Source organism: Microcebus murinus, chromosome 6 (assembly GCF_040939455.1).
Source record: "Microcebus murinus isolate Inina chromosome 6, M.murinus_Inina_mat1.0, whole genome shotgun sequence".
NCBI lineage: Eukaryota > Metazoa > Chordata > Mammalia > Primates > Cheirogaleidae > Microcebus > Microcebus murinus.
This window is the reverse complement of record NC_134109.1, coordinates 81,500,209-81,511,623: the sequence shown is the minus strand read 5'-3', so window position 1 is coordinate 81,511,623 and position 11,415 is coordinate 81,500,209. Positions and strand designations below refer to the sequence as shown.

At 41.3% G+C, this 11,415-nt stretch overlaps 1 protein-coding gene and 1 pseudogene across 2 annotated transcripts in view; both read right to left on the bottom strand.

Moving 5' to 3' along the window:
• Positions 1–2,007: 2,007 nt before the first annotated feature.
• The window catches only part of GANC (glucosidase alpha, neutral C), a 69,449-nt gene continuing 60,041 nt past the window's right edge, over positions 2,008–11,415 (bottom strand). Inside the window, exons 21-24 of one of the 2 annotated variants that reach the window (XM_012766514.3) lie at positions 6,927–7,040; positions 5,543–5,655; positions 4,100–4,203; positions 2,008–3,461 (exon numbers count right to left, since the gene is read on the bottom strand). In XM_012766514.3, the coding sequence (XP_012621968.1) occupies positions 3,352–3,461; positions 4,100–4,203; positions 5,543–5,655; positions 6,927–7,040 (441 nt within the window). In that variant the 3' untranslated portion in view covers positions 2,008–3,351. Of the gene's footprint in view, positions 3,462–4,099; positions 4,204–5,542; positions 5,656–6,926; positions 7,041–9,406; positions 10,476–11,415 lie in introns of those variants that run through there. The other variant, XM_012766516.3, reaches the window with a different exon arrangement.
• Positions 7,055–10,256, bottom strand: LOC105872503 (beta-citrylglutamate synthase B pseudogene; annotated as a pseudogene).

Below are 11,415 nucleotides of genomic sequence, written 5' to 3'. Positions count from 1 at the left end.
AGAGGTGAGAGGGTAGTTAGAAAAGCTTCATGGAAAAGTGGGGTTTGAGTTGGATTATACAATTTGCATAGGGGGAGGGAGGGAAAAGATGCTGTGGCCCAGGGAACAGAAGGCACAGAGGTGGCAGTTGGCAAGTTGCTGAGTGGAGGAAGCCTGGCAAGAAATTGTGTGTGCTGAGGAGTGCTGAAGACTTAGGGCTGTCCACCAGATGCTATCGCAGGCAGCAGGGAGTCCCTGGAGTCTCCAGAGCAGGGAACATCATGATGCAACCAGTGTGTTATGTTCTGTCCCATGCCAAACCATACTGGAGCCTGAGGCAAAAGAAAACTCAGTAATACGGATCCTGTCTTCATTTAAAATTTTGATATTTTGTTCTTCATGGGGTTTTTTTTTGCATAAATTTTGATTCTTAAAAATAGTACATTAAAATATTTATTTTGATTATTGCATTTTTGGCATCCCCTTAAATTCTGTGGCTGAGGCAAGTGATTCACTTGCTTCATTCTAGTCCCACCCTGTTTCTGAAGTTCAGTGGTGATGGGGATGTGGGTATTTATCTCATTTTTTTTTTTTTTTTTTTTTTGAGACAGGGTCTCCCTCTGTCACCTGGGCTAGAGTGCAGTGGCATCATCATAGCTCACTGCAACCTCAAACTCCTGGGCTCAAGTGATCCTCCTGCCTCAGCCTAACAAGAAGTTGGGACTACAGGCATGTACCACCATGTCCAGCTGACTTTTCTGGTTTTTTTTTAGAGAAGGGGTCTCAGTCTTGCTCAAGCTGTTCTCTTAACTCCTGGCCTCAAGCAACCCTCCTGCCTCAGCCTCCCAGAGTGCTGTGCTAGGATTATAGGTGTGAGCTCCCAGCCTTATTTCATTATTATTAATTAAAGCCTACTCATGTTATGAATAATCTTTGGTTAGTAGACAGTACATTAAAAAAACAATTAAAACAGAGAAATTTGAATTTTAAGAAGATTAATTTGGAACTTTTGGCTTGAGAAACATGAAAGGGAAAAGGATCTTGTGTGTTCCCAAGTCAATCCCTAGAGGAGAATAACTCAGAAGAGGGTGCACCCAGAAGAGGGCTGTTTGGCCCAGTCCATGTCGGTGAAAGATAATATTTCTACTTCGTATACAAAACCTAGTTTTGCAGGGTACAAGATTCTAGGCTAGGCATTATTCTGTTTGAGAAGAGTAAGAGTCAGTCTCTTCTTGCATGTAAGATTTGACAGAGACATCCCTAAATACCTTGATCCAAGGAAGAAAAAAAAAAAAAAGAAAAATGAAACTGTTCTCCGAGTCTTTGCATATTGGCTCTGTGTTGGGGCCCTCCTTCAACACTCAGCTAGGCCATTTGCAATTCTGCCTTAGCCTTCACTTCCTGCTTGCAGGGAACCTAAGGTCAGCCCGAAATGAAAACTTGGGGTCTTCTCAGGTCTTCTATAAGTGTGTGTCCAGCCCTGGGCACATCATGGCCTTCTAATTCCCTGCTGTGCTTAGGAGCTTTTCCCAGCCTTTACTCCCTCATGTATCTCCTTTCCCAGCCTCTTCCTTCCCAGGATTTCCCGTCTCTGCTTGCCCTGACTTTTATCCCTTGCCACAGGTGGCTGCAGCTAGTATATTTGCTTTGAGATGCTTCTGACAAGCACGGGCCAGGGAAACTGCTTTAGTCAGGAGAAACAAAGGCCTGCCTATCTGTGATTCTGTGTTTTCACCTGTCCGGTGGCAAAGTGAATCACAATTAAATACACAATCACAATGAATTCAAGTAATTAACTGAATATTAATTAATTCACAACTCTTTGTTTTTAAAATTTTTTATTTCAGCATGTTACAGGGCTACAAATGTTTAGGTTATGTATATTGTCTTTGCCCCATCTAAGTCCGAACTTCAAGCGTGTCCATCCCCCAGACGGTGTGCACCTCACTCATTAGCTGTGTATATACCCATCCCCTCCTGCCCCCTCCCGTCTGCCTGACACCTGATGAATGTTATTACTATACATGCTCTTTTTTTTTTTTTTTTTTTTTGAGATAGAGTCTCACTCTGTTGCCTGGGCTAGAATGCCATGGCGTCAGCCTCACTAATTGCAACCTCAAACTCCTGGGCTAGAGCAATCCTTCTGCCTCAGCCTCCTGAGTAGCTGGGACTACAGGCATGCACCACCATGCCTGGCTAAGTTTTTCTATATGTTTTTAGTTGACCAATTAATTTCTTTCTATTTTTAGTAGAGACGGGGTCTTGCTTTTGCTCAGGCTGGTTTTTAACTCCTGATCTTGAGCGATCCTCCCGTCTTGGCCTGCCAGAGTGCTACGATATATGTGCTCTTAAGTGTTGATCAGTTAATACCAACTTGATGGTGAGTACCTGTGGAGCTTGTTTTTCCACTGTTGTGATACTTCACTTAGCAGAATGGGCTCCAGCTCTATCCAGGATAATACAAGAGGTACTAGATCACCGTTTTTTTTTCATGGCTGAGTAAAACTCCATGGTATACACACACACCCCCCACATTTTATTAATCCATTCATGTACTGATGGCCACTTGGGTTGTTTCCACATCTTTGCAACTGTGAATTGTGCTGCTATAAACATTTGAGTGCAGATGTCTTTTTTATAGAATGTCTTTTGTTCTTTCAGGTAGATACCCAATAATGGGATTGCTGGATCAAATGGTAGTTCTACTTATAGCTTTTTGAGGTATCTCCATATTACTTTCCATAGAGGTTGTACTAGTTTGCAGTCCCACCAGTAGTAGTGTATTCCTATCTCTCTATTCTCACTGGAGATAAGTGACTTCTCATTGTGGTTTTGATTTGCATTTCCCTGATGATTAGAGATGTTGAGCATTTTTCCATATAATTGTGGGAGCCCAGAGGCTGCTGTCCAATTGAAGATCAGCCTTGAGCAGCTGAGCTGCTGCAGCAGCCAGAGAAACTCTGCCTCATGCCTTGAGGCAAACTCCACCTCCCCCAAAATGGGCCTCAAGAGTAGGCTTAGTCCACATTAAAGCAAACCCATGCAGCCCTGCTCAAGGAGAGGCCACTGTATGGGCCACAGTGCTTACCACAGGGCAATAGAAGATTCATGAACCCTAGAAATGTCTCAGAGCCATGTGAGTCTGGGAGAAGAGGTGGTATTTGACACAAAGAGTATTGCTAGTATATCTTAAAATACAAAAGCTGAAATCTTAAAATCTGAAACCTACTGTTCATTAGTACACTGGTGACTAATGAAAGATATTGAGCTAGGGAAGTCAATTAGAATGCAGTACAAATCTCAAAAAAAGGCTAAGGGGAGGGTAGAAAGCTGCAGGCAGGTCCCTGCTCATGTCACCAGGGCGCTTCTTTGTTATTTGATGTGGACCTCCCAGTCAGAGCCAATGTTCAGTGAGAGCTTCTTCAGGCTCAGGGTGGATATTCTGGCACAATACGTAAAAGCCACAGCTTGATCTTTACCATCTAAATAGCAAAACAATAAAGGAGAGAGAGAGTCTGATGAATATCTAGGAAGTAAAAATCTCTTCTTCAAATCTGAAATGTTTTCTGACTCTATCATAAAACCTTATGCTCTACTTAGGAGAATCCAAATTTTTTTTTTTTAGCCTTTGCCATTTACCTTTACCATAGGCATTTTTACCTATGAACTTCCATGAATTTTTTAAAACATGAAACACTTCATTTTGAGTACAAGATTGGTTGAAAAGAAATTGTAAGGAACAATGTGATTTGTCCAAGAACATCAATAGGCAAGGAAGGATATAAATGCCATCCTATGCCCTTTCATAAACACCATAAATATGGGTAGGATTCTTCAGGACTTCAGATATCTATAGTTTAAAAAAATATTCTGAGAAGCTAGATATTATTTCGAGTCCCAAATAATTTTCCTTATAAAAATATTAACAGTGAGTAGAAAGACCAATTCATGAAGAGAGGCACGATGTCCTCACTCATTCTAGAGACTAGGATATTTGACCTCTACCAGAAAGCACTGAGTTCACTCAAGCTAAGCATATTATGTCAGTTTGGGAATTAATCATCTCCTCATTGCAGATACTTCTATGCTTACAAAAGGTAAGAACGGACAGTTTTCTCACCAGATGAGTGGATGGTCACAGAAGACGGCTCCTTCCTGAGGCCTAAGACCAAGATCTCCTCCACCACACACTTGCTGGGATAATGACCCCTCTGGTCAGCAGAACTGGAATAGATACAAATGATAATTAGGAAAAGGAGAGGGATGGAGGTTTGAACTGGTCACCTGGTTAACACCTTCAACCTTCTGAGTTCCCCTCCCCTCTTTCCCTATGGAGGCATGATCCATATAGGAGTCATATTTACTAGGATGAAGAGATAATAAAAGATGACTCTATGCCAAGGAATAGCTAACCAGCAGCCAAATCATTCTCCCTTTAACAAGCCACTGGAGAGAAATCACTAAGGGACACAAAATTGACTTTGATATTGAAATCAAATTGTAAAAAAATCATATAATTAATAAATTGGTGAATGGATAAATGATTTGAATTAATGGGAGCTTAAATTGAATCCTTTTTTTACTTTTTGGCGGGGCGTGGGAAGAAAGTACAAACAATAAGGAAGGGATATTTATGGTAGAGTGATTAAAAATACTCCACATTAACAAGTCCCAAAACAATAAATGTTTGTGTGGATGTGGAGAGACAGGAATACTCCTACACTGCTGGGGGTACTGCAAACTAGTTCAACCTCTGTGGAAAGCAATATGGAGATACCTTAAAGCGATACAAGTGGATCTACCATTTGATCCAGCAATCCCATTACTGGGCATCTACCCAAAAGGACAAAAGTCACTCTATGAAAAAGACACCTGCACTTGAATGTTTATAGCAGCACAATTCACAATTGCAAAGATGTGGAAACAACCCAATTGCCCATCAATACATGAGTGGACTAATAAAATGTGGTAAAAGTATACCATGGAGTACTATTCAGCTATAAGAAACAACAGTGATATAGCACCTCTTGTGTTTTCCTGGATAGAGCTGGAACCCATTCTATTAAGTGAAGTATCCCAAGAATGGAAAAATAAGCACCACTTGTACCCACCAGCAAATTGGTATTAACTTATCAACACCTAAGTGGACATATAGTAATAACATTTATCAGGTGTTGGGCAGGTGGGGGGAGGGGATGGGCATATATATAAATAATGAGTGTGATGCACACTAACTAGGGCATGGATGTGCTTGAAGCTCTGACTTGATGGGGGAGGGGGATAAGGGCAATATACATAACCTTAACATTTGTACCCCCATAATATGCTGGAAAAAATTTCTAAAAAAAAAATTCTCCACAAATGGCCCTCACCATTCATTTTCTTTAAATAGTATCTTCAAATATGAGCTGTGCATTTAAGGGTGCCAAAAAGGTAGCAAGATTTATTTTTTTTTTTTTTTTTTTTTTTTATTTTTTTTTTGTCAGCCCAGCCGGCGCGGCGGGCGCCACGCTGACTGAGCCGGTAGCAAGATTTATTTAAGAAACCACACAGCTGCCATTACCTGTTGATCAAAACACTGGAACAGAATGAAAACTTCCTGTGCAAGAATTGCTTCTGGTGGAGGTATTGGAATGAATGGCCATCGTCAAGATATAACTCACCCACTGCAGAACCCTGGAGAGTGAATCACAGATAGAGAATGTGCTTATATAATAGCTTTATAGGAAAAGAAAGTCAGCCTCTAAAGTGTAACAACAGGATAAAAAGTTTGTGAAAAATTATGTTTAACAAGCCCTTAATATTCAAGCTGCACAAAGTAGTCATGTAAATACCTAATGTGTTCAATACCCAATCACTCCTGAATAGATAAGTGAAATAGTATTAACGGGCAAGTCACACAAGAGAACCACAAAGAATTAGGCTTTGTTGAAAGAAATTTAAACTATGGTCAATGGCATAAGTGGCTTCCCTGAAAATACTATACCAGAATGTGACAAAGCCAAGAAAGTTCCAGAATGAAAATGGAGTTAAAAAAAATCAGTACATAATGGATGAGATCAACCATCTTTATAAGACCCTCCATTTAGAGAATGGTAACTGGTTCCTATTTTTTTTTAGTAGGAGGGCCCCTTTTACATGTCAAACAATGTCATAGCACTCCATATGGCAGCTTGCTGCTATTGACAGTGCTTGTGCTATGGGTCTGTAGTCTCTTGCATTTACTCTGGGGCCTCATAGGCTCTTGGATAATAGTTTAGACAAAGAAGACATGCCTAAGTGAAACAGATTGAAAAGAAAGCTGTAATTTACTTAATTATCTTATAATATTAACATATATGAGTATTAATATTATAAGAGTAAGAATTTGTGTTTGTTTGGCCCTGTGCTATATTTGGGCAAATGGACAGGAGAGGAGTCTGCTATAGGCCTCATCAGGTTCAAAAGATCTTCTCAAAAGGACCAGTCAGTCCTGGATCCTCCCAGGATTTACCCAAGATTTTAGTTGTTTGAGCCACCTGATGAGAACAGAAGTTATTGGGTGAGGTTGGGGTCCCTGAAATGGTACATAAACACAGGTACCCTTTTACGGGAGACTGGATTTCAGGGTAATCCACGTGGGCAAGCTATCTATGGCCCAATGAGCCTTCATGCCAGTAGTAATCAATATTGAGCTGAAGAGCATCAATAGTCACAGTGCCCAAGAAGGACATTTCTATCATTCCTAGATTTCAGAGTTCCCTTAAGAACAATTTCAGGAAGATCAGACAAGCTGAACAATGATTCAGAAATAATTCAAAACCTTGATTTCTAGGTAAACATCAGAAGCATCTACCTCATAGATGGGGCTCACCACTCTTACATGGTATCACATACCCAAAAGGCTACCTACCACTGTAAAGAGACAGAGCAGAAACAAAAGGGTAACTAACAGATTTCCTAAATACCTTAGTGCTTACAGCAACCCGGAGTCCATATGGGGAATTAGCCATCCAGCCTGTGGATTTTCCTACAGTTGTCTTCATTGGTACTACACTTCCACCTCGTTGAAACACTGGTATCTATAACAGAGTAGCGTGCTTAGGGAAGGAGTATTCATATGAGAAAATGTCAAGGTAGAATTTTACAATATTTCATTGTTTAAGATTTATACTCTTTACAAGTACAGGCTCAAGAGCAAAATAAACTGTGGGCACAGAGATGGCAAGTGTGGGGGCCCTGGCATGAAAAGGAAAAGAGCTCAAACACTAAAACATGGTCCATTTTTTTAATTATTAGGGAAACTTCTCTACCTGCATTGATTTATTGTCTATATCTATCTTTGCCGTTTTTTCTTTTAAGTCATAAATTCTATTCTGGCCATCCTATAAATGGCCTTTCCTATTTTATATTTTTAGTTTTCCTGTCAATATAATAAACATGTTTATTTCTAGAGGCTTGATAAAGAGTTAATCTTTCTGTGTAAGTGGGCCCAGATGTCTGTGTGTGCATGTGCATGTGCATGTATAAAACAGATGGTGGTTTCTTGGTTTGGGGAGGTGACTTGTCCTTACTCACTCTAGCCTATTCTCTCTTGCTCCCTGCTTCTCTAGACCACTAGGATGACTGACTCAATTCTGAGGATTAATCTGCGAAACTGCTTCTTTATGGAAACCACCAAGGATACTTTAAGTGACCCTAACAATAGGATTGTAGGCATGTCCCATAACCTATGGGACTTCTGAAATGGCACTTCAGGCAGGGAAAGCCCGCTAGATTTCCTGCATCCTGTAAGGAAGCTGCCTGGGTCATATGACAGATTGTACTTTGCTGTGAGTCAAGGACAAGCAAGGAGAAGAGGACAAGAACATATATGAAGTTGAGAGTGACGGTGAAGTAGTTAAGATGCCCCTCTGCTTAACTTGCAATTGGCAGCAAGAAGTAAAGCACATCCATCTCCCCACCACATCTCCTTACCCTCATTGGCCAATCTCTCTCTTCTTTTTCTTTAAAGAACAAGGTGGATTGGTTGAGGCCAGGAGTTTGAGACCAGCCTGTGCAACATAGTGAGACCCTATCTCTAAAAAAAATTATTTTTTAAAAAATTAGTCAGGCGTGGTGGCAAGTGCCACTAGTCCTGGCCACTACTCAGGAAGCTGAGGTGGGAGGATTGCTTGCCCAGGAGTCAAGGCTGCAGCGAGCTATGAGTGAGTCATTGCACTTCAGCCAAGGTGGTCAGTTAGAGTGCAATGGGCTCCAGAATGGGAGCCCAGCCCAAGGGAATGCACCTGGGGGCTTGCCTCAGTTCTGCCACAATCTAGCTGTGATCCTGGACAATTTAACCTCTTCGAACCTCAGTTTCTTCACTTGTGTGAGGGATTACAGTAGATGATTGTTAAGGTCTCTTCCAGATCTGAAAGTTGGTATCTGAAATCATTTTTTTTTTGTCATTAAAAGGCTTTTTTTGGATTATATTCTTTGCACCCCCACCCAAATTAAAGGATAAAGGATGACAAAACACAAAAATCAGAAATCCCAATAAAATAGCCTCTTGAGATTTCATAAACAACTATGAACTAAAGCTGCTAGTTAATAGGGAAATGTCAGAATTTTTAGATTTGTATATGTATTTGTATGATTTAAGCAGATGTTTTCCTCACCCCTTACAAATCTTGCAATACAATGTGAAGTTATGCTACTTGGGCTGTTTGTATCATAACAATTTTTTTGGTACAAAAACAAAAGTGAGAGACCATGAAAAAATTTTTATGTTGCTCATGGCCTGAGAGCATACAAACTTTTTAGTAATTTAAAAGGGAACTATGAAAAAAATTTAAGAAGTAAAAAAAAATAGAAAATTTAAAAAAAAAATAAAAGGGCACTATGAGAGCCTGGCATTTTCTATATCCCACCCTCTTCTGCCTCTCTATCTGTAGGCTTTATAAATGAAAGCAACATCTTACTAGCAAAGATCTCATCTATCTTCTCCTTCTCTCCAACTAATCCTACTAATTCATCTTCCTGAGCATCCTCCATGAACAGCATTGCAAGTTGGTTAAAAAAAAAAAAAAGAAGAAGAAAGAAAAGAAAAAGAAAGTTTTACAGAGTTTGTTGGATAATTACCAGTGGAATCACTCCATCAGGAGTTTGATCTCATTGGCTAGCAGCTGGTTCATGTTGAATAGGCCCCCTGGGAGCTTTGTGAGCAGCTCTCGCTTGGTGCTTTCAGGGTCACTGTCGACAGAGCTGGAACTTGCGCTCATGTCATCGACAGCAGTGCTGGCTGGGGAACCCAGCTCTGGCTCACTAGTCTCACTGGCTGTGGACACCACGGAGAGCAGGGACATACACCGGGTGAGCCGGCCAGAGGGCAGAAGGGAGGCCGCACAGTCCGCTATGATACCAGCTACATCTAGATTACAAGCCTTATCAAAGGCGATGAAACCTACATTTGCATTGGCCTCGCAGACACAGAAGAAGCCGTCATCTTTCATCAACAGGTCAATGCCACACACATTCATCCCCAGGATATCAGATACCTGGATAGCTAGCTGCTTTCCTTGTTCACTTAAGGAGCACATCATCCCCATACCACCTAGCGAGAAGTTGCTTTGCATCCTCCCATCTGTTGAACAACGTAACATGGTGCCAACCGCACGGCCTCCCCCAATGACACATGTACATCCCGTCCATGAGACTCTTTAACATACTTCTGGAACAGGTAAGGAGCTTCATGGCGAATAAGATGGCTTAGATCAGCCAAATGGTGCTTATCTCACGCTAAGAAAACAGCTTTGCCTCTATGACCCTGTGTATTCTTCACTACCATTGGGAACTCTAGTACTTCTGCTTTATCTATCATTTTAGCAAAATTTTCGTGGCCGCCATAAGAGAAAGTATCTGGCAGAGGAACGCCATGCCAGCCAACTTTTGAAATGTCCAGAATTTATTAACACAGTTCAGGATGGCTTGAGGTCGATTCATCAACCGGCATCCCATCTTCTCTAGATGGCGCAAAACAGTGATGTCACTATCACTTTGCACCAAGGGTACCAAGGGGCTGGTACTCTCACTACCACCACTTGGGGGTAGGCAGTGATTAGTTCTCCGTTGATTGGTAGACCCAGGTTTCCTTGTTCTATTGTCAGCACCACCTCATCCATCACCACAGCCCTAAAGTCCAGTTCCTCCTCACAACATATGGCCTTCAATGCTTGTAAGATCTCTTTTTGGGGATAGTCTTCCCTGATGCAGCGATCTGTCAAAAACCACAAGTTGGCAGCCACAGAGCTACACATCTTGATTTGTTTGTTCTTCTTTCACGTGGATTGTTTCCTCTTAAATGTAAAGTCTATCAGTTTATTGTAGAAGATATTATGAAGGACAGATGAAGAGAGATAGCTGGCGAGGTCTGGATGGGTCCTGGGCACAGGAGTTTCTTTCAGTGCCTTTGGAGTTGGGACGTTGGGATTTGCAACTCTCCTGCACGCGGATTTGGCTCACTAACCCGGATGCTCCTGAAATCATTTTAATAATGGGGTTCATATTCCCACTGACAATTTTAAAAAATAACATCAGTATCTGTTTATTGACTTTTACACTACTTAGGGCCTGTGGTAGATAGAGGTTGTGATTCAGCTGCAGGAAGAAATTTCCCTTTAGAAGAAACTCAAGACAGTCCAGATGGGCTACCTTGATTCCAATATCATAATGGATACATTTCCTTGGACCTAGAGACATAGGGTTACAACTGAAAACTCTTGTTTCTTAACTTGGTCCTATAGGAGGACATTCTATATGAAACATGTGGTGACGAATATGTTTTCTCTGTTTTCAGTGTTATTGTTCTTCTTAGATACACAAATATAAATTACAGGGAAGAGTTGTGTTTGTCTCTGATGTTTCATACCATGAAATCACAGTATGTTATTTTTAACTCTTTTTTACTCTCACATTTTAATAGCTCTATTGACACAATTCACATGTTATACAATTCACCAATTTAAAGAATACAACTGAACAGTTTTCAGTATGTTCAGAGTCATGCAACTATCACCACAGCAATTTTAAACATTTTCCGGCCAGGCGCGGTGGCTCACGCCTGTAATCCTAGCTCTGGGAGGCCGAGGCAGGCGGATTGCTCGAGGTCAGGAGTTCAAAACCAGCCTGAGCAAGAGCGAGACCCCGTCTCTACTATAAATAGAAATAAATTAATTGGCCAACTGATATATATATATAAAAATTAGCCGGGCATGGTGGCGCATGCCTGTAGTCCCAGCTACTCGGGAGGCTGAGGCAGAAGGATCGCTCGAGCCCAGGAGTTTGAGGTTGCTGTGAGCTAGGCTGACGCCACGGCACTCACTCTAGCCTGGACAACAAAGCGAGACTCTGTCTCAAAAAAAAAACAAACATTTTCCTTTTCACTCCCAAAAGAAACCCTGTACCCATTAGCAGTCA